At 55.2% G+C, this 23,155-nt stretch overlaps 1 protein-coding gene across 1 annotated transcript in view; it reads right to left on the bottom strand.

Annotated features, from left to right (window-relative positions):
- Nucleotides 1-23,155, bottom strand: part of SSBP3 (single stranded DNA binding protein 3) — a 162,769-nt gene that overhangs the window by 18,026 nt on the left and 121,588 nt on the right. The window contains exons 7-10 of the mRNA XM_029945826.1: nucleotides 5,849-5,929; nucleotides 4,876-4,935; nucleotides 677-743; nucleotides 511-587 (exon numbers count right to left, since the gene is read on the bottom strand). Of these exons, the coding sequence (XP_029801686.1) occupies nucleotides 511-587; nucleotides 677-743; nucleotides 4,876-4,935; nucleotides 5,849-5,929 (285 nt within the window). The remainder of the gene's footprint in view (nucleotides 1-510; nucleotides 588-676; nucleotides 744-4,875; nucleotides 4,936-5,848; nucleotides 5,930-23,155) is intronic.

Below are 23,155 nucleotides of genomic sequence, written 5' to 3'. Positions count from 1 at the left end.
TCACATGGAAGAGGTGGGGAACTGAGGCCTGCCGGGGCCCACCAAGGTCAGACGATTCACCCAAGGACAAATGGTGAGTTGCAGGCAGAGTGAAGACTGCCACTCATTTGTCCCACTTCTGGGTCACAAGAAACCAGGACCCTGACCCAGGTCAAGTTCTCCTACCCAGGGTGGAAGGCTGTGCAATCCCCGGAGGACCCGCACTGCTGCTCGGGCACCAGTCCCTCCACCTTGCCCTCAACTCCCTCCTAAGAGGGAGGCATCTGCCAGCCAGAAGGCTCCCCGGTGGCCCCTCAACTCGGCCTGCTGCCTGCCAAGGGCAGGCTGCTCCTGGCTGTGCGTGGGGCCAGACCAGCTGAGGACACAGAGGGCAGCTGGGAACTTGGCCACGTCCTCTCCCCTCACCCCTGTGAGCTGAGGAACGTGGAAAGACTGACAGACTGTGGAAAGAGGAGAGTAGGCGGGTGCACACAGATGGCCAGGGAGATGGACAGACAGACAGGTGGTTACCTGTGGGCCGGGCCCCATGGGTCCCATGCCTCGGGGAGGGTTCATTCTCTGCATTGATCCTCCCATGTTGGGGTGCCCTGCACGAGAGAGGAGATAAGCCGTGAGGTGGCGGGGGCAGACAGCGCAGACTCCCCTGCCTCGGGCGGCCCCTCCCGGCTCTCTCTACCTTGTTGTCGGGTGGGATCCATGGAATTGGGCAGCAGTGGCTGGGTCCCAGGAACTCCCCCTGGAGGCTGAAAGAGACGTGAGACCGCGCTGAGCGGCTGGGGATGGAGGGAGACGTGCCCGCCTGTCCAGCTCTCCACTGCCCATCTGGGGCCACTCGGCCACCCTGACCTACTGGGGCTGGACCGGTGGGGTGGAGGAAGATCTCCAGGAGCAGCAGGTAGCTGCCCTTGACCTGCCGGCTGGGGCTAGGGGAGATCTCCAGGCGGCTGCAGCTGGCATCAGTAGAAGGTGTGGCATGGGTGAGACAGAACCCATCACACACCCTGCTGTCTCCATGTGTCCGTGTCCCTGCTGGAGCGAGGCCTCATCCCGACCACACCGCCTGCCATACGCCCCCTCCCAGCGGCAGCACGCCCCCGCTCTCACCTCCCGAACCCCAGCCACACCGTTTAGCCAAACCCTGTCTTTCTTTCACCCCACAGGGGATGTAACTCACCCACCCCTCCCCCAAAGTGTGGGCACCAAGAGACCCATCAGCTAAAACTCCTATCACTGAGGAGGTCCTTTTGAAAGAGGAGCAGGCGCAGAGGCAGCCCTTGAGATCTGGATGGGGAAACTGAGGTCCACAGGCCCAAATGCCCCTAGGCACCGACTGGCAGAGTGAGGACAAGCACTCCGGCTCCCAACCCGTCCTCATCCAGCACATGAATGTCCCTTTCCCAGCCCAGTGGTGGAGGATGCTGAATGAGAGCCTGCCCCCCAAGGCCTGGTGCAGGTGGCAGGTGCTGGTGCGATTACTATTAAGAAGACGAGGACAGGGTGCCATGGGTGTCCCAAAGGAGTGCTTGGCCCGCTTGCCTTGAAAACCCGTGACATGGCGGGTCCACTGGGACTGGCGTTATTTTGACTACAATTTGAAAGGAAATAAAAAGGGAAGCAGAGCTGGAAGGGAAGTCTGCTTCTAGAACCCTCTGCCTCAGGACTAAACTCAGGCCCTTGCCTTATAGAGGAAAGCCTCTGTGAACTCTGACCCCATCTGCACGTGCCAATGCTTCCTGGAGGACAGCATCTGGGACAGGGAGACCTGTCCCCTCCACCCTCAGCCCTGACCACAGCTGGGGGAAGTCCGAGTGGGGAACTGGGCTGCCAGTGGCCCAAGGGCAAGCCCTAAACCAACTGTGGGACAAGGTGGTGGTAAGCAAAGGGGCAAGCTCTCGCTGGTTTCTCTAGCTTCAGAATAGTGTGTGTGTGCATGTGTCCGTCTGTCTATGTGTCCAGTGGGTGGGGGGGCTTGCAGGAGGCTATACAAACCTGGGGGTGCCTGCTGTTTCCACTGCCCAGGGTGCTCACTGTCTGTCTCTCTAGCCCCTGGGATTTTAGCTCCTCCAACCTTTCGCTCTCTCCCAGCCCTGCTTCCTCTCCCCCGGCTCCCGCGCTCCCATCACTTGACTTGACTGAGTCTGCCCCGCTTTGGGGTTTGGGTATTTCTAGATCCCAGGTATAGGACTCAGAGGACAGAGACCTGCCTGCCTCTGAGGCTGCCTGGTTTGGGGGATCCCAGGATGCTGAGGTAGACAGGGCCCCCTACCCCGGGTCACAGAATGTCCCCACCTAACTCTGCCAGAGCAGCTGTGGGGGCCGGCAATCATTCCCTCTCCAGATAGCCCAGTGTTGACACCAGCAATTCTCTAAGGAAGTTCCTCCTTGGGCTCCCCTGATCCTGTGGTGTCAGGACTCAGGAGCAGAGCAGGGCTGCCCAGAGGCTCGGCGGGAGGCTGGGGAGCACTTCCCTCCTCCTTCCCTCACTGGGGTGGACCCCGAAAGGGTCTCACACAAGAAGGCCAAAGCCTTCAAATGCAAGAAAGAGGGAAAGCAACAGCTCACATAGGGGCTGGAAGCACATGGTGAGCACACGCTGGCCCCGGAGCGCCTGGAAGTAGGCCAGTGCCTCTCGTACAGCACGCGGGGCAGGCACAGGAAGTAAGCGTCTGCCCAGGGAACGGACAAATCCCAGCGGCGTGCACACGGTCACTCAGTGGGCCTGCCCCAGTCGGCCACCGGGCCCGCGGGGGCTCCTCAGGCATGTGTATTCGAGGGCTGCCTGACACATCCTGTCCCCGTTCCCCGATCTTCCTCTCCTGAGCCCAGCCCGGCCCCACCCACCCACTCATGCCTGAAAAACACCAGGGCTCTCTCTCTAAACGACCCCAAACCTGTAGCTAGGAGAATGGGCTTCTAAGACTTTGGGAACAGGTCAACGATCCTTGGCTTCTTGTCCCCTTAAGTGCCCTTCTCACTGCCCTAATACAGGAGGTCACGTGAGCTTGACCAAGTCCCACTGCCTCTATTTCCTCCACCTGCCACAGGTGAGGGCTCACGGTGGGGGGGGGGGGGCGGGGGAGACACAGAAGCTCCTAGACAACCTGCAGCCCCAAGTGAGGGCACTCTCCCCAAAACCCCGGGTGCGAAACCCGTGACAGGGACACGTCCCTCCTCAGAGGGCAAACCTTTCTTGCGTCCACTGGAAACCAGAAAGTCGGTGTAGATTTCCGATGGGGGGTGGCGGGAAGGTTGGGACAACTGGATTGTAATGCAAGGTGCAGAGGACGGATTTATCCTCCATTTGTTCTCTTGGGTACTTGCTCATGCTTAATTGATAAATAGAAACATACATGTTTCCTCTCGTGTCCCTTAATTGCTGGAGGAAAGGCCACAATTATGATAAGGAAGCATCTGTTCTCTCCGCAGGGTGGAGGCCTGTTCTGGCCAAGGGGAGCCTCTGGATGTGTAGGGGTGGGGGACACGGCACTGCTCAGACTCGTGCACGTGATGGCAGAGGAGGCCCACCTGGTGACCGGGGCAGCACTTTTACACCTCTGAAAGCTAAGTGAGTTAGGCGAGGTGCAGAGGAAAGAGCACTGGGCTGGGAGCTGCAGAGCAACTTAATCCCAGCTTACTAGAAGACTCTGGGAAGTCCCTCTTTCACTCTGACCTTCTGTTTTCCTCATCTGAGATCTACCCAAGGGTCCCTCCCTGCTCATAAAGTTGGGCCTCTAATTCCTGTCTAAATCTCCCCCCTTCATGTCAGAGAAAAGAGGAAACAAAAGATTTTTGGAGGAAAAAAAAATTGGAAACCTGATCAGCAATTTAGCTCTAAATCTGGAGACCTCTGATTACAAGCATCTGCCCTCAGGCTCCACCACCACCACCTTGCAGAGCCTTGAGGACAGTCACAAGAACACCACCCTGGTCGCTAACTGAACTCCCAAGTTCCAAAGGCTATAGGGGCCGGAGGTGCTGGCGAGCCAGTCAGATCTTTTGAAGGCTTTTGTAAGGTCACTCTCAGAATTACATATAAAAAATATTTTGGCATGAAAAGAAATCGCCCTGATGTTTCTTTTTAAAGTTTCTTTTCAGTCTGTCAATCCTCAAAAGGTATTTTATCTTTACCTCTCCGGCTCCCCTCCTGCCCCTGGATGAGCTGAATGAGGGAGGGGGCACGGGGGTCGCTTTCTCCAGACCACCTAGAACTGCCAGCCCCGATGGGCCAGCACAAGGCACACAACCCCAGGCTGAGAAGCCCTCCCCCACAAGCAGACCACTTCGCTAATTACGCGAACAAATCCTTTCTTGTTTTGAGCTGGGTCTGGGAAACAGGCAGACATTGCTTAAAACCCCACGAATGTCCTGCTCTGCCGCACCCAGGCTCCTAATCTAAGCATTCCTACGGGCCATTTCTCCCCTTAATAGCAGGATTATATTTACCAGCCTTGGCAATTCTCAAAAGCTTCCAGGAAAAAATGCACATTGTCAATTAACTTCATTAAGGAGGAAGACCCTTTTCCAAGAAGGGGCTGGAAGGAGGGGCAGGGGCCATACTACCTTCTCTAAAATAGCCGAAACCCTGCTTCCCAAACACTGCTGCCTGTGCGGCTGCCCCCCGAGCTCCAGCACCGCTGCCCAAGGCCCACCAGGAGAGGCTGACGAAAGGCCGGGAGTGGGGAGCCGGGCCACAGACACCAAGCAGACCCAGGGCCCTCTGGGCACTCTCTGGGTCCCTGCTGGGAATCTACCTCCTGCACTGGAACTTGTCCCTCCATGTCCCAATCCTTCCCCCCAAGTCTGATTTGAGCCAAAGTCCAACTGGGGTCAGGGGTGACTGAGTGAGGGGGGAGAGAACACGAAAAGGTACCGTACCTGGTTTCCCATTCTGATCGGGGGCCTGGGGCCGCCTGCGTATCGCGGTGACATAAAAGGCTGCAATTACAGGGAATTAGTTCAATGACAGCCTGCACTGCTGCACAGGGACACACACAAATGCGCTCCGCTCCACAAAGTCCAGTTTTGTTACAACTAGTGATCTTTGAAACTCTCTTTCTCCCGGTGGCCTCATCCCTCTGGGCAAAGCTTTCTTGGGGCAGAGGGAACAGAAGGCGCGCATGCTGTAGGTGCCCCCAGACTCAGCATCCGCTCACGGAGACCTACTCTGGGTGGCAGGAGAGCGCGGCTGGGACTTGGCACAGGACGCGGAGAGCAGTGACGTGAGTGCAGGACAAGGGAGGAGACTGCCGCTTGGGGTACAGGCGGACGCAAGAATCAGAAAGGGACTTCTACGTAGAATCTCAGGGTGTGCAGACAGAGCTGGACACGCACACACGCACACACACACAGAAACCACTGACGGAGCGGGTTGGGAAGGGGAGCGAGGATTCAAGGTGGGGGACACAATGAGAACGGTCAGGGGACAGCGGGCTCCCTAACGTGTGCAGGGCAATGGGCAGGAAAGCTGTTCTCAGCAGCGAGAGCGCACACAGAAAAAGGCTAGGGATGCAGCTCCGGTTACAAACGAATGGTTAACCAAACTCAAAAACCAAACCAAAAGTGAGAGAGGAAAAAACAAAAACGCAAAGGCCGCTGACAAGGTCACAGAAACAGATTTTTTCTTCTTTTGGTTTCATATCTAGGCTGGGTGTGATGTCCGAGGAATGAAGACTGTCTTTTTGGAGGGAAACTTTTTTTTTCTGTCCTTTATTTTTTTTTAATTTCATTTGTCAGTCAAGACTCGAAAGCAATGGCTAGAGCACATTCTGATTTTTGTTTTTCCTCTGCTGGCTCTGTCCTCCTCGTGCCCCATGCCCCCCGGCGGGCGGGCGAGCCACAGCGCTTTTACCTGACTGTGGGGTCCCATCATGCTGCTGGGATTGTGAGGTGGAGGCTGTGCGTGCGGCGAGGGCTGTGACCCCGGAGGACCCTGTGAGGCCAGACAGCAGAGGCAGGTTATAGATCACAGCACATGGAGAAGCGCAGAAGCTTAAAAGAACAAAAATTAAACCAAAACGAAGGGCAGGCGGCTGGCGTGCGGGCTCTGGTTGGCAGGGGGGTGGGGGTGCGAGCAGCTGCTGAGGTCGCAGGCTCTGCAGTGTACGTGGCGAGCAGGAGGGAGAGAAGCCGATGAACACACTCATGAGAGGGGTGGGAGGGGGTCCAGGGGCAGAAGAGAAAACCAAGCTCCTCTGGCAAAGCACCCAGGAGCAGGGGCCCGGGTACAGGCTACCGGTGGAGCGGAGTTTGCCATGTTAAATACACTGGTTGTGCCGGGCTCAGAGCGCGCGGTGATGCGCAGCAGGCGGACCCCTCTGCAGAGCGTGCAAGGGCCGCTTCCAGGACTGGGAAGAACCCAGCGAGGCCCTGCCCTGGGGGAGCAGGAGGAGTCCGGCAGTGCCAGAGACCGAACAGAGAGGGAACAGGACGGACCGGTGTACTCTGTTAATTCACCTTCATTTGGAAATGGCCCCTCATGTGATTTCAGGGCTTTCATCCTTTTTACCAATGAGAAAACTGGGCCTTCGAGGGACAAAGGAATTTGGCCAGAGGGACACAACTGGTAGGTTGGCAGAACCAGGAGGTGAAGCCTGGTGGACTCAGGCTCACCCTGACGCCTGTAGCCCACAGCTTAAGCACATGGGCAGAGGAGCAGTGGGACTGGGCTGGAGGCCCCTGACGGGTGGAGGGGCTGGGCTTTCTAGTCTACAGGGCAGTGAGCCACCTACGGTCCTGAGCTGACCCCGAAAGCCCTGGGCTATGCTGACCTCAACTCCCCCCAGAAGAGATGAGCAGATGAATTCACTTAAGCCACGGGGTTGGTCAAACTGTGGGCTGCAACCCATTAGTGGGTGGTGAAATCAATTTAGTGGGTTGCAACCATTGTTTCCTAAAAATCTGGATCAGAATAAAATAATAAAATAGAAAATACTAAACAACCCTGTGTATATGAAGACCAGTATTTTTCACTAACTTCTTTTTTACGTTTATAGATGTGTGTCTACATATACTGCTGCACAGTGTCCAACCTTATCTCCTACAGAGGGTCAGCCACAGAGCACAAAAAAACACCGGAGGCTCCTTCCTGTCTACTCAGGACGTTGGGAGCCGGACACGGGTGCAGGTGGTGAGAAGCGCGCCCTACTTCTCACCTCTCCACCTGCGCTCCTGCCACTGCGCTTGGAAGTCGATTCTGAGAAAAATTCCAAACCGGCACAGGGGATGGGGGGGGTGTTTACACTAAAGAAGAGAGGGAGAGAGAATCTTCGAGATGCAGGTAGGATTTTCTCCTCCCTCAAAGCCAGGCTGCCCAGCCTCCCACCAGCTCAGGAAACCAAGCTGGAGCTGGGGAGGGGTGAAGGGGCCAGTACCAGCCGGCAGGGCCTGGGGACACGGCGAAGAGGTGTGCAGAGAAAGACCGCGGGAGGCGTACAGGAACCCGGGGGCACCACCGAGGACAGGCCTGGAGTTTCCTGGCCAAGCGAGAGGCTGCTCACTTCCGGAAAGCTCCGCGGAGCAGATGTTCCCCTACCTGCCATGCTACCAATTTCAACAAGTGTGTGTCTTTCTAGCGGCTGCCAGCAACGGCATGGTTTGTTACCATGAGCAATTTTCTTAATTAACAGACATTAATTAGCCATTTAGCAATTTTGCAAGCATTTGTTTAGCGGCTTTCCTAAACATGAATACCACTGTGATAATGGCACTGATTAGAGGGTCCCCTAATTAACAGTACAGGGAAGGAAAATTGAAATCACATAAATTAAAAAGGGAGGGGAAGTTAATGAAGGCGGGACATATTTGCACCTGCAAGTCTTTTGTACCATGAAACTTGGGTGCAATGTAAACAAAATAAGATAATTCAAAGCCAACCCCCCCAAAAAGAGGAAATAAAAAGAACGGAAGAGGAGGGTTCAAGGGTGAGGTCCAGTTGCCAAGAAGGGGCAAAAGGCCTTCTGTCGGTTCCCAGCTCTTGGCAAGAAGGGAGCGCCTCCTCCCTCCCACCCTCATGGCCCTCTCTGGTAACAGTGCTTCCTCAGAGAGAGTGGTGTGTCTCTGGGCAGGTCCCACACACCTGTGTCCCTGTCAGCCAGGGGAGCCAAGCAGGCTGACTCGATGACGGATTACACAAGATATATGTAAAGCACCACAAGAGTGCGTGACACACACAGGGGGCCTCAATCCATGGCAGTACTTACTAGGGGCCAATTCTTGAAACTGGGTCTGGGAGGGCCATTCTAGGCCATCTCTTGGCCCTGGAATATGGCCACTTGGGCCCCCTGAGGTTCACAGAGCAGGCTGGTATGTGTGCTTTACCTCTCTACCTCCCTCAGAAGCTCCTGGGCGGACTCTGGTGACTGGTCCCTAAATGAGTGGATGTGGCATAGGTTTGCCTTAAAGCAGGTGCCTCAAGACAAACGGCCAGTTGAGTATAAAGAGCCGGGACTGCTGGCTGGCCAGTGAGGCCCCAGCAAGTTCTCTGGTCAGCAGGGAGCAGTGGGGAGTAGGCTGTTAAGGCTGAGGAGGGAGCAGCATCTCAGAAGTCTCCCCTGTGACTTGGAAGGCTCTGGAATACTGAGGACAGAGAACCATTGCCCAGGCCAGCCAGTTACCCAGAGAGAAAAGCCTGTGATCTCGAGACAGGCACAGATGCTCATGGAGCTCTCCACCCCAAAGGAGGTGGTGACTAGGCTTTGCTAGTGCTCCCAGCACTGCATGGCCCCCTGCACTATGGGGGGCTCTATGCGCCAGAAAGCTTTCCGTCCATGGAGCCAGAAGTCTACCGATTCCCAGTGGTCCGCTATCTCTACCCCAAGTTCCATCCTCCATGTCTCTGCTACCTCCACTCGGCCAGGAGCGGTCTACCACTACATCTGTGCCTGGACTCTGTCCTCAAGACAGCCTGCGACAGCACAGCGGGGGCACTCCGCACACTTGGCACATTTCTTGGGAGCAGAGAACAGGTCCTGCGTTTGAAACGTTTGCTTCTGTGAAGAGGATGACAGACGTGTTCCCATCTCCACAAGGTGGTATGGAACTTGCCACCTGATGGTTTAGCGGGCCAATAAAAGGGGTTTCTCTCGCACCCTGCATGCTCAAAAAGAGACCAACAGGTAGGTGTAGAGAAAATGGACTTTATGGTCTTTCCCATTCGTTACCCACTTGGTCAAAAGGCTACACAGGAGGCAGATTAAAAAAAGGACCTTGATCTTTGTTGAGATGCTTGGCTTTTCCCGTCCCCAAATTCTGAACAGATCTGGCAGGTGGGTGGAAAGGGTCAAGGTGGAAGGGAGTCCTAAAGCTGAGAATACTGATGCGTTTTCCCACACAGGAGGGCTCCAGGGTCGCACTGGAAACTTGGCAAGGTCTGCACCTGCCTGCAGTCCCTTGTTTGTTGGGTGGCCTTGACAGATCATCACTTTTCCCAACATCTGACATTTACAGGGGAGAAGAGAGGCCCAGCACGGAGGCATGACCTGCCCGAGACCACGCTAGTGGCTGAACCACGCCTCCTAACCCCAGCCCAGGGTTCTCTTCATGGTCATTCCTGTCCATTGTAGACAAAGAAACGGGGTTTGGAGAGAACCGGGTTCAAATCTTGACTCTGGCACGGACTGCACTTCTCTCATCAGTGAAATGGGAGTAATAACAAAGACACATGAGCACACAAGGTGGAGCTGGCCTTTACCCACATTAGGTCAGGGGACCCTGGACTCCTCACAGGAAAGAGAATCAGTGGCTCCATTTACACCTCAAAAGGGTGAAGCCACTTGCAAAGCTGTTCAGTGGTAGGACCAGCGCAGTATGATTCTAGAGCTCCAGGGGGTCTCAGCCAGCCCACCACTCTAAGGAGCCCACAAGCAGTGCCTCTGTGTCACACGGGAAGCATGAGGAGCAGAGAAGAACAAATCCTCGAGGCTGAAGAGGGTGTGGGGGCACGGGGTCACTCACCCCCACACAGGTTCTGGATGTGGCCTCAGGAGTCTGGCCAGCTCCATTTCCTGGAAGCTGGCTCACAAAGGTGCATCAGACTCATGCGGGCCCAGAAACCCCTGCGCCAGTTGGGAAGAAGGATGAGGACATAGTAACAAATGAGCTCAAGTGTCAGTTAAAATGTCTTGGGCTTCAAGAGAAGGCGGGAAGTAAACTGAGGCCCAGGGTGGCCGTAGAACATGGGCCAAAAGCAGCCGGTGTGAGAACTGGAGCCTCCTGACTGGTCAGAACTCTTTTCTGCTGCAGTGCACAGCCCCCGCCATGGGGGGGCAGCAAGGAGGCCTGCAACTGGGAGAGACCCCAACTCAGGACACCCAGCAACTGAATCTGGGAAAGAGAAGCAGCAAATGTACCCACTTCCTGCCTGGGCCTTCCTTCTGCCCCAGACGCTGTTAGTGGACTTGCCACTGTGTCCCGGATGTTCTGATCTCTGACCAGAGATCCAGAACTCTTGCACTTCCTTGTTACGCTTTTCCCTGCAATGCCAGCGTGGTGTAGTGTTGCACACGGTAGCCTCTAGGAGCTGCTTAAGCAGGGGGTGGGGGTGGGGGAGTCTACAAACCTCGAAGCAAACACTGGGCCACGTCACTAGAACTCTGGACATGGACAGTTCAGTGAGAGGACGTGGTGCGGAGCGGAACACTCCCACAGCACAGCCAGCAGAAAGGCATTTCAGAAGCATCACATCTGGGTGGAGTCCCTAGACATCGCCTGGAGCCATCCTCGAGAGACAGAAGGGCTGTGGCACGATGGAGGAAAGCGTCACTTACACAGACCCGGCATCTGATCCCAGCTCCAGTGGGGCACGCTGTGAGTCCAGTTTGCTCATAAGGAGGAGAAGGGGCGTTGCAGTGGGCTAGTGCAGGAGACAGCGCCAGGCACACAGATGGTCCTCAGTCTCCCGTGGTCCTGAGCCTCATGCTGTGGCGGCCACGCGCTGCCCATGAAGCCGGAGCTAGACCGTCTCTGCTGGGAACACCCTCCTCAGCCTACGTGGAGCCCACGTACCCTCTTCAGGAGGCCTGCTCTGCCCAGCCAAGGTGTGCCCTGAAAACACGGCTCATCTTCTTCCCACACGGTGTCTTTTCTGCAGACACTGTGTAGGCTGCTAAATCCACTTCATGTGGACACCCTGGGCAGGGCCCACACGGGGCAGTGAGGCTGGGCCAGCAGGCAGACCCCCGCAGCCAGTCAGCCAGCCCCCGGGGGGACATATATGACACTTCTGAGTTCAACCCGGAGGAAAAGTAACTACCAAGAATGTGGCCAAGTTGGTCCTCTGAGCTAAAGGCTCTTACAGATACGAGAGGATAGCTCTTTAAAACTAAAAGGCATATAAAAAAAACAAACACACACTGCACTTATGTCTTTAAAGGAGGACAGTCATAAACACTGTGCTAACTTTCATGTTCCCAAAACTCATTGCTCCTTCACCTAGTGCAGCCTCACTCTGCAAAGCCGCCTTTCTCTGCCTAGAAATCACAGACTCGCCGAGAAACAGAGCCGAGACTGACCCCCGGGCTTCCTGGGTGTAGAGGGGAGCCTGGGAGAGAGCGCAAATGAGGACAGGCTGTGGCCAGTGGTGAGAGCATCGGCCTCCAGAGCCCAGGGCACTCGGGCTGGAGTCGTGCCTTGTATCCCTGAGCCCTGGGCTGCTCGTCTGTAAGGCGGAGGGTTTCAGGTGACACGTTCCTCAGAGAGAAGCCACGCCAAGGACCCTAAGCTGCAGAACGATACATGGTTACCACTGGCCAAATTTCCCTGCTGTCTCAATGGAAGGCCTTGGGGGAAGGGGGTTGACGTTTTAGGTGGCTCAGAGACAAGATGCCGCACACGTTCCTCCTGAGTCATGGGGCCACTGGCCCCTGCCTGGGCTGGCAAAGCTGAGGGGGTGGGTTTTATCTACTGGCAGTGGAGACAGACGACTGGCATTACCAGGGGCCTGTGTAATCTGCCTGTTGGGCGTGTCACTTTAATTGAGTGAATATAAAATTACATTAATTATACACATGGTAAAAGGCATGCGGCAGACAATCCAATTTGCTCCTTGGACACAAATGTTGACGGAAAATGCTGTTAGCCCATTCTGGGGAGAAGGCCAAGGTATGCCCGAGTGCCACTGACACCCGACATCCGTCAGCGCAGCCTGGCTGGTCCCTGGACCACCCAGCTGGGTGAAGGAGGGAGAGCTTTAACCACCCGTAACATGCACCTCATGGCAGGAAAAGTGACTTCTCAGTCTTGGCCCCTGGGAACGAAGCTGGCAACAGCTCACACAGTGGCCTTCCTCACCTGCTTCTGTCTGTCCTCTCCAGGGCTTCTGTGTGTGTAGACATGGGAGGTATAGGCCAGAGTCGGAGCGGAAATTACCAACTCTCCGAGGGCGGAGGGAGCCTGGGCCGCACACAGCAGGTCCTCCAGGGGCTGAGCTGGGCCACGCCCAATGACATGACCCCCACAAGAGAGCTCCAAGTCAGGGGCGGCTGGCCACCTAGGAGATGAGCCTGCAACAGTCATGACCCTCCATGGGCGCCAGACAAGGAGAATGGGTTTTGCCAGAAAGGTGAAGTGGCAACAGCCCATCTTCCCGGGATGGCGAGGAAGTTACCAATCAGAGGGAGCAGGATGGTACACAGTGTCTCCTCCTTGGGGTCACCTCTCCATACCATCGGCAATCTACACAGCCACCAAGGTCCACTCTGTGCAAGATCAGCAGAAGGCTCACTGATTTCTGTCTGAGCAAAGGCCCCAGCTGACCTCCCCCTCCCCCGCCTCCCCTCTCTGAGGAACCGACAGTGCCAGGCAGACGGCAAGGGCGAGAGGTCCGCATACTTGGGAATCTGGTGCCAAGCCACTCACAGGAGGTGCTCGGCGTATGTTCTCAAGAGGCAGGAGGCACGCACGCTTGCCTCACAGAGACAGAGACGCAGAATCAGCAGGCGACGGTTTTCAAAACAAAAGGAGGAAACGTGGCAAATGAAAGTAGAGGCAGCGTCCAAGACCAAACGCAGAAGAGTTCCGGTACACACTGCCCCCAGGCTCTTCCCCCAGCCCCACGAGTAGACAGGAAGGCTGAGCCCCCATCTCATTGGTCCCAGGTCCACACTGAGTGCCCAAAATGGAGGCTGGGGTCGGCTGCAGTGCGAGGACCCCAAGAGCACGGCCACCATGATGAGCTAGAGTAGGCCTTGGCAAACTATGGCTCAGGGCCAAATATGGCCTGCTGCCTGTTTTTGCAAATAAAGTTTTATCAGAACACAGCCATGCTCACTCGCTTACTGTCGTCCAGCTGCTGACATGCTTCAATGACAGAGCTGTGACAGAGACCAGATAGATGGTCCACAGAGCCTAAAATATGTATTATCTGGTCCTTCACAAAAGATGTTTGCTGATCCCTGGGATAGGTAATGGTTTTCAAGAGGGGGAAAACTGGGCTCTTTTAAAATTCTTAAGGTGAAATAAAATAGTACTATATCTACTTTCTGATTTTTTAACCTTGGTTCTCTAATAAAATAAATGAAGTGAAAATTAACCCCGTTTACAGTAAGAAAACTGACAACCAAAGACATTACAGTATTATTTATCACAGCCACAGTTTTTCCCACTGAGGGTGAACAGAATGAGCGCTAGACCAGGCATCAGTGAACATGACTTCTGGTTCTCCCACCAAAATGTCACGTGGCCAATCTCTGAGCCCTGGTTTCCTGGATCTTTCAGCATTGTAACACAACAGCCAGCTTTCACACCCAACTGGCTGGTCCCAGAATACGTCCTTGCTGGTCATCTCCCTGGTTTCCTTCTCGCCGCAATGCTGGGGAACAAACTCATCCCTCGAACGCCAGCACAGACCACACTGGGGTCTCCATTCCAGCCCCAAGTTCTTTGAGCAGGTCCACACTGTCTGACCCTCTCCCGTGCGCGAAGTTCTCTAGGGTCATCTCAGGGAAGGGCTCTACCTTGAATGGCTACGGTTGGGATGGGGTGGGGGATAAAAGGGGTGACTTTGCCTCCTGTTGCTAAACCTTTGGGGCCTCCCTGCTAGAGATTCTTGTATGTCCCTGTGTCCTTATAACCAGGCACCCTTTTCAGGGACAGAGGGGAAAGCAATGATAACCAGAATATGGGCACAAAACCCAGTCCACCTGGCAATGTGTCCAGCCACTGGGTCCCAGCACCTGACCAAGGAGGTACTAAGCACTGGAGATGTTTGACAAGCAGTACTGCAGACTGGTGGAGGCCCAGGCTGTTGAAGAGATCAGAGTTTGACTATTACCACAACAACACCCCTACAGAGACAAGGTACCAGGTGCACTAGAGGCAAGGGGGCAGCAATTACAGAACAATCGCATTTAGGCAGAACCCAGAAAGATGATCAGGGGTCCTTTGGCAGAGAGGAAGCAGAAGGGGCTTCTGGGCCACGAGACTGGCACCTGGGCTGTACAGGTCATGTGGGCACAGCGCTGGAGAGCCTTATGCATCAGATGGGGAGACAGAGAAGCGGGGTCATTAACCTTTAGGAGCTTGTGCCTAAGTGCGGTGGTCAGATCTACATCTTGGGAATTATACACCCTTTTTTTTTTTCCCTTTCCAAAGATGTTTCTATGGTGTCTCTCAAGTTGGCAATCAAGACTTCTCGGAACACTGAGTCCACCGCTGTCTGGGGTACTGATTGCCATCTCTCTCTGACCACACACTAGGAGCCCTACTCCAGCCCTGAACAGCTAGCCCTCCTTAATGCTGGCAAAGGAGCCCAGGCCCAGGGGAAGGTTTCCAATACCCCATCCCAGCCACATGGGTTTCTGATCAGGGTCCAGAGAGCAACCTCTCCTGCGCTGATACAGACTCACTGCAGTAGAGACCGACTCTGCAGGGAAGTAGGAGAGACAGAGACTGACTCGGGGTCCAGAACCACACCAATCCCTAGGAGCGCCTACCCTGCCAAGAGAACAAAATCCCCCCACCCATCAAAAGACTGCCTTCTGCTCTGAAGATGGATAGTGCTGCAGAGACACATCCTGCTCCTGCCCGCCAGCCTCCACACTGTCTCTCTCACCAGCGCTCAGGCTCTGCTCTTAATCACAACGGCACACCGAAGGTGAGGTGCATATTAAAAAGGCACTGCCTTATCCACCCGGAGAATTCCTGTTCTACTTTAAGCTCTCCAGACACAGGCACAGATACAGCCTTCCCCCTCTACCCTTTCACGCCCCGACAGACAATCCAAAAGGTCAAGATTTCATCATATCCAACTAGGAAGAGGAGGTACAGGGCTCTGGGAGGCACAAATCCAGAATGCCAGAATTCAACCCCTATTGTCCACTGATCATAAGAGGACAAAGTTGGCCAAGGTTTTCCCTTTGGTTTGCGGCTCCCCGGATGATTGGGTGGCCTATGCCTTTTCCTCCCTGAAGGGAACAGCTTGGGGAATGGCCCAAGGAGAAGCAAGAGGATGGGGCAAGGGAAAGAACCAGGACTCTGGGGAGAAATGGGTTTAGGAGCCTGCCCACGGTCACCTGGGCAGTGGGTGACGAAACTGGTGCACATCAGCAAAAGCACAAGGGGCAGTTGGGGACGAGGGAGGGTGGGGTTAAGTGCTGTTGGAAGAACCCTGATTCATGGCCCAGGAGCACCATCTGCAGTCTCCCCCTCCCCGCTACTTGCTTACCTCACCTGTAACATGAGATCCCTCACCTCCTCCCAGAGAGCTGTGGGACTGAGATACTGAGTCAAGTACTTAGTCCAGTGCCAGGAAGTAGCCCTCACCAAAGGGAGGCTGCTGGTGAGCAGAAAGCTGTCAGGATCTTCTCCACCTCAAGGAAAACTTCAGGAACCCCTTCTTTCTTTGATTAAGGTTTCCTATTACTCCAAACCCAGGGAGCAGCCTCCTGGCTTTCTAACAGGCTCAGGCTAGAGGCATGGTCCTCACGCACCCTGCCTGATGTTGAGAGCTCGCCAGCATACTCTGCAGAAGTCGTGTGGCCCATGCGGTGGTCCCTTATTTCCTCTGCTTGCCACCACACCTCCCATGTCCGCCTCTTCTAACGTCGGTGCAGGTCACAGACGGGCAGACAGAGACCCAGAAAGGTAAAGCTGTTGCCCCAGAACACACTGCAAGTCTCCAAACACTTAGAGCCTTTTCCACAACTGCAGAGTTAAGTTACTTGGAACCAGATGCTACTCTGAGGAAGAGGCACATTTGGGCATATCTGTTTTTGACCTCCAAGGACAGGGTAAGACTCTGTCAAAGTCTTCTTGAATAAAACGGACCTGAGATTGAAGAGCCTTCAACAAGGGGAGGGGGGATTCTGCTGTCTGTAGAGGGGAGCCACACAGACATGCTGGAGGGGCAGAAGCTGGATCTGAGAGCAACAGCTCTGGCCCTTGACCCAGGGATCAACAGCTGGTCTAATAATGGCGTGAAGGTAACGGGCGTCAGATCACAAAGGGCTGTGGATGTCTTACCAAGAACCTGGACTTGATTTCCTCAATGTAAGGACACCAGGGACAGGAAGTACATTTGCTGGAGGAGAGCTGCCCCGCTGGCCTGCAGTCAGCTCAAGCTGGGGTCGGCCCCGCAGACCATGAATGCCTGCCATCAGGTGCGGCAGGTCCAGGCAGAAACCTGTCACTCCCTGTGTCCTGAAGGAACAGAGGACTAAATGCCAGCCCCTAGGAAGGGGCCCTTGTGCAGATTTCTGATCTGCCCTTAATTCCCACTGCATTTCCAGACGCCTAGCTGCTGAAGCAGGTGGAAACTGTTCCTAGTGTATTGGTGGGGAGCTGAAACTCAAATATGCCCAGGTGAGGTCCGCTAGTAATAGAGCTTAGGATGACAGGAAAAGTCCCAGCCTCTGGGGCAGGACAGCCAACAGGAACTCATAGCAAAATGAGTTCATATTGCTAAGCCTGGCAGGAACAGAATCAGAAGCTCCTGAACATGCAACCTGCTTCCTTGCCTCTACCTCCCCTGTAGGCTCCCAGTGGGTGGACCAGGGAACAAGGCATTGGGCCAGGTGGGCAGGACTAAGTAAGGTGACACATTAAAGGGCCAGGCAGAGCCTAGTGCTTAGTCAGGACCAGGTTCATCAGTCTACCTGAAGGGTTAAGTACTAAAAAGCAAAAAAATCTCGAAAATACCCAGAACGTCTCCCACACATCACTACCACCAAGGCTGTGCTGAGCCTCTAGGACTCCCTTCTTGGAAGAAGAACACTCCCCGTGGCTCTTGCCCGGATGAGCTACAACCCGAGCTCTACCCTGACCCCTAGCTGCAGAAAACCGCCCCAGGTCACACCTATACACGTCCACAACGAAGAATCCTGAGTATTTACCCACACCAGGCAGGGCTTCACAGGCTCATTTCACAGCGTCCTCACCTGCGTCCGAAAGTCTGGGACTATTGTCAACCTCAACTATCAGATGAGGCGATGGGGTTCACACAGGTTAGCTGACTTTCTCAAGGCAACCCTCGTACCAACCCAGGCTGTGTGCCCTCAGGGCCTCCGGGAAGGATGGACCGCTGTCAGAGAGGGTGAGGGAGGAATGAAAGACAGATGAACTTCCAGGGGCCCCAGTGCTAGGCTTCTGACTACTACTGGTCAACCCAGACCCTAAAGCCAAGGGGTCATGTATCAGTGGCAGTAATAAACCGTCACTGAACATGAGCATGTGCTTCTCCACATAGTCCATCCCTACCAGAGCTCCAAAAGGCGGCTTTGTGATTTGCTGAATGACTGCTCCTCAGCACAGCAGAGGACACCAGTGCCCAGAGAGGTCAGGTAAGCTCCCCAGAACACGTGGTCTGGAAACAACAGGGGACTGCCTTACTTCAAAGCCCCTGGTCATGGCCACTGCACCTTGTGATGCTCCTCTTCAGAAGTCTCCAGACTTCTGTTACCCTATGAGTCCCCAACCCTGCACTGCATATAGAACTGATGTACACACCTTTCCCTGGGCAGCGGAGCCCCTTGGGGAGCCCAGTACCTGGCAGGGAGCTGACACTTCATGGAAGCTGCATCTCCCTAGCCACACTCTTGCCAAGTGTGACCCCACCATTTTGGTATTAGCGGCGCTTGCCAGATGATAGGTACGGCTGGCCCAGGGGCTTTGTTTATCCCAAGACCTTCATCTGGAGGGGGGAGCCTGTCTGTGAAAGGTCGGCTGTGGAGTTAATTTACACAGAGACGGGACATGAACCCAAACCCACACTGTGGATCTCCTACTATATCCCAGCTCTTAGAACAACACTCAGGGAGACGCCAGAGAGCCCTCAGACTCCAGTCCAGCCCCCTGGCCCAGCCCAGACTCCCTGAAGGGCAGTTTCCTTTCAGGGCAGTATGATCTCATTCAGGGGGGTCTAGGCTGAGCCACATAAGGCCAAGCCGTGTTATTATAGGATTCCACTGGAATTCTCTTCCTCCAACCTCTTCTGCTACAAGGGCTGAAGAATTTGACCTTTTTTTTTTTTTTTTAAAAAAGGAAAAAACCCTCAGTGTGATTTACACAGAAGGAAGGTACAGGAGGGCCTACCCCCTCAGCCAACTATGAAGAAACAAAACAAAAACACAAGGGGCTCCTCTGCCCCCATGACAGGCAGGAGGCTCTTGGCAGGGGCGACGGGGAGGGAGGGAACAGATGCAGCCCTGGTGCTGGGACAGGGGGCAACATGGCAAAGCAGCTTTCAGACACAGGGGTAAATCCAGTTCTAAGAGAAACCCAAAGTAAAGACCCAGGTCGAAAGCCGAAAAAGGATAAACCAGCCCAAGCTTTTAATACACGAGAGGTGAAGGCGGCTGCTGAACACCAATCCTCGAGGATGGATTCCATAAAAGTCAGGGATCCGAGTAGGCTTACAATTTAGGGGAGGCCCAGAGAGAGGGGACACGCTGGGGTCCTGGGAAGGGGTGGGGGGTAAGGACCAACACCAAGAACTAGTCCAGGCCTCCTGGGTCCAAGTGTCCTTCTGGAAGACGCTCCCCTTCCTCTCCCTGGAAAGGGAGCGGAGACCTGGGCCTGGGGTCCCCCGTGGGAAGGCAAAGGCAGCCAGCAGCTGAGCCGCGTTAGGCCAGCTCCGCGTTAGGGGGCGTTAGGGGGCGTTCGAGGCCCACGGAGCGGCTGGGTGCTTTGTTACTGAGCAAATCTCCCAGGCACTGACTGCTGATGCATAGCTAACAGGGCAGCAGACATTGATTTATGTTCAACTTTCCATTTCATCAGCGAGCGTTAGGGCGCGACACGCGGAGTGCACGTTTTTTCGGAGGGGCGGCGAGGCAGCTCGAGTGTGCAGACACAAACACTCCCGCACGCGTGCACACAGGCACACGCGCCTGTCAAGGCCGCAACTTTGTTTTCCCTTTCAGGAGGGAGGGCGAGGGGGCCCGGCAGACTGGCACGTCAGTCAGGAGTAACCTTTTGTCCGCAGTTGCTAGGAGCCCCGGTGCGGTCATCTGCCTACGTTAGGCACTAGGCTGGCTGCCGGGCGGGGTGGGAGCACAGCCTGACCTTTGTGGACGTGGTGTTGGCAAGAAAAGGCTTTTTTCCTTCTCTCCTGCCCTGGCCTTTCCACCCAGGCCAGGCAAGTGCAGGGATGCCTGCGTGTGAGTCCACGGTGGGGAGGGGGGACAGCCCAGGCGACAGAGCTTCTGAATGGCCAGGGGTTTATGAAGTCCTCTAAATCACCTAAGGCCCAGAGAGGGGAAGATGGCTCCCCAAGGACACACAGCAGTTTGGCAACACGGTTTGACTCAAATCAAAGGGTCCAACATCGCAGGGCAGGGGTCTTCAGGCTTAAAGGTGGCTGTTAGCATCCTCACCAGAGCCAGAGGAGGGGGGCTGTACTGCACAGCGCTTGGAACAGGTGGGGCTGGGGTGGGAGAGGCTCAGGGCCCAGCAGTTGGGGTGCCCCGCCTCCTCTCTAATCCTTCTCAGCGGGGGTGACCCTGCCTTCTGTCAGTCTGGAGGCAGACAGCAGGGTGAGGGGTAGGGAGGAGGGGTGCTTCTGTCCCCTGGAGGAACCAGCGCACTCACCCTAACACAGCAACTCTGTCGTCCTCTACCCACAGACCGGCGCATCCATCAGACGCCCTCTTGTCCACAGCAATGTGGACAGCACAAGGGGCGAGGGCCAGAGAATGGGGCCCACAAAGGGAGGGGATCTGCTCCCCAACAGAGTGCCCATTCAAAACGCTAGAGCCTACCACCTGGTCCAGGCCCGTCTTCCCAGAGCAATTCTAACAGCTCATGTGATCCTTGGTTTCTTCATCCAGAGTGGGAATGCTGTTAGCTGCCAGGCCTACCTCACAGGGTCAAATGGAATCCCATAAGGGAACCCCTTTTCTATCTAGAGTCTTCTACCGACAGCTACAAGGAATGGTCAGACGGTACCATGTTAGGACCTGAGAGCACTGGCTGGGAGCTTCCAGGGGCAAAGGGGGCAGCTGCAGGACCACATGTGGGGCCCCCTCCCTTTGAAAGTAGAGGGTCTGATAGGGCAGGAGGGAAGTGACAGACTCTGGCTACCTGGGGCCCCTGGGTATCCTCCCAGTTCTGCTTCCCCTCCTCCCCCATATCCAGCAAGAGGCTGTCAGTCCAGGCCAGGGAGGCGCTGGCCCAGCCCAGGCCCAGGCCACCCCCCAGGGGACCACAGCCTGGACTCCACACTTCCATAATGAGCAGCCTGCCACAAGCACAGTCCCTCCAGGCCACTGGGGGTCTTCCTGGAACTGGGCACTCTCCTTTTTAGGGATCCTCCAAGGCTCCCCTGTCTTTTAGGTTAAAGTCCTTTGAGTGTCTCTCCAGGCCTCCTACCATCCCAAACTTGCCCTTTCACACTCACATCCTGGCACACTGCCCCACCCCCTCCCTGGCAACCGCCTCCTGCTCAGGCCTCCTAAGTCAGCCCCTCAGGGGAAGTTTCCAGGATGGACCCCAGGCGAGGCCAGCTGCTCCTCCCCCTGCCCTTGCCTCCACCAGACTGCGGGGCCCCTGGAGGGCAGGTCCATGGCTGCCTCTTTCTTCTGCAGTGCTCGATAAGCGCTAGGTGACTGGGAGGTCACGGTGCCCTTGGGGACCACGTCTGGCCAATGGGTGAAAGGATGATCAGCAAGTCTGCCAAGCCTTTAGGTCCTTGCCTCCGATTCATCATCCATCAAATGGGGATCCGAGTCCCCACCCATTGAGCCCTCCTGGGCAGCAGGCTTTGAAAGCCATACAAACAAGGTGGTTTCTTTCTTTCCAAGCCTCCAATAGTCCCGCCCTGGCCCTAGTCAGCAGAGAGGTCTTTCCTGCTGCTGCAGCTTTCTGGCAAGGAATGTCAGCTCACTGTGCTGCTGCCTGCTTCCCGCCAGAGAGGAAGGCAGGAAATGGACAGCACTCGGCCCAGCTCTTGGGAACTGCCTGAGCTCCCGCTGCCGGCCTGCTCTCATTTACCAGGCTTTGATCCCCGCTGGAAACACACCATCCCAGTCCCCAGGGCTCTATACTGAGCACGGAGTCTCTACTTGGTTACCACCAGTGCCAAGTCACTCACTACTTTGTTAGATTGGCAGATGTTAGAACCATCTTCCATGCAAAGCCTCAAATTGGCCCCCCTCTTCTTTCCTCCGAAGGATCTGAGATCTAAGGGCTGAAGCCCTGCAGGGGCACGTCTGAGTATCTTCCTCTTTTTCTAAGAATGTATTCATCTAAGTAATCTCTAGATCCAATGTGGGGCTCGAACTCATGACCTCGAGATCAAGAGTTGCATGCTCTTCCAACTAAGCCAGCCAGGTGGCCTAGGTCTGCGAATTTTCTCTATGGCTAAACTTCAGATACTTCAAGTCACTCATCAGAGCCCTCCTGAGACTGCTTCTCTCCCAGAGAAACCCCAGCTCCTTCTGTAGGAAATGAGGAGAGGAGCGTTCCCTATCATCTCAATAGGAAAGGTCCAAGGTCATGTGTATCTGTCGCTTCCTCTTATTTTTGGATCATTTCTTAGGTTTCTGAGCTATCCACATCATATGCTCCTTCTCCTGCCCCACCCCTGACCCACACTGATGGGGGGGGGAGTTCTCTGGAGGTGGATCTTAGAGGTGAGTGGACTCAACTGGCAGGAATAAGAACTCCTTAGAATGGGGGGGGGGGGGGAAGAAACAGGTCAACCCCTACCGTGTCCCCACTACAATTAGAAGTATCTGGGGATGCTCAGAGCAGAACAGGCTGAGCTTGTGGCAAAGGGAACTGGATCCCCCAGGACTGTCTTTTCCAGAGAAGGCTCAGTCTTCAGCCCTTTGCCCTCGGCTGGGTCTCTGTAATACCAGTCTCCATGATCAGTGTGGTCAGCCCCCAAGTTCCTGCCCATACAGAGCTGACAGGCAGGTAGAGTTAACCATTCTGGCCAAGGTATTATCCAGACAAGGGTGCTCCAGTGGCTCCCACTACCCCCAGATGGAGCCCAAGGTCCTTAAAAAGGTCCATCAAACACTGCCAGAAAACTCTCCAGTGGCCCTCTCCGGTCATCCACCTCACTCGAGACACCACCCCAGACTGCACTGCCTCCAGTAAGCCCTTGAGCAGGCAGGTCTCTCCATTTCTTGCTATAGGGCATGGGTTTACCTGTCCGTCTCTCTGGTAGGTTGGGTGCTTTCGGGGAAGGGGAGGGGGGCAGATTATGACAGATCAGTTCTGGCCTAGAGTCAAGCCCCCTGCCCTCACAGAGGAGGCTGACAACTACCACTAACCACAGTCTCGCCTGCCTCTGGGCCCCCATCACATATCTATAAAGTGAAGTCTGCACTAGATCACGGAGGGCAAATACATGGGTCCCGTACTACCGTTTACATCCCCATGCTCATGGTAGACATTGGCAATTAGTATCCGTTGAGCCTGGACGTGGCTTCTGAATGATTCCCAGGCACAGCGTCCTAGCAGACGGAACAGAAACATTGCCTGTTTTTGAGAGAAGACAGCGAGTTTCTCTTTCTCCTTCTGCTATTTCCCTCCTTTTCCTTGTTCTCTATTCTCTCTTCTCCCTCTAGGCAATCAGACACGTATCTGACTGCTGTGAAAGAGCACTAGGATCCAGAATCAGCAAGCCCAGGCTTGGGCTCCAATGAGAGCTCTGGGCAGGTCATTCACCTTTCCGAGTCTCACTTTGCCAGTCAGCCCTGCCTCTTCTGCAGAAAGG

This window comes from Suricata suricatta, chromosome 8, assembly GCF_006229205.1.
Source record: "Suricata suricatta isolate VVHF042 chromosome 8, meerkat_22Aug2017_6uvM2_HiC, whole genome shotgun sequence".
Taxonomy (NCBI): domain Eukaryota; kingdom Metazoa; phylum Chordata; class Mammalia; order Carnivora; family Herpestidae; genus Suricata; species Suricata suricatta.
This window is presented reverse-complemented; position numbering and strand designations above follow the sequence as displayed.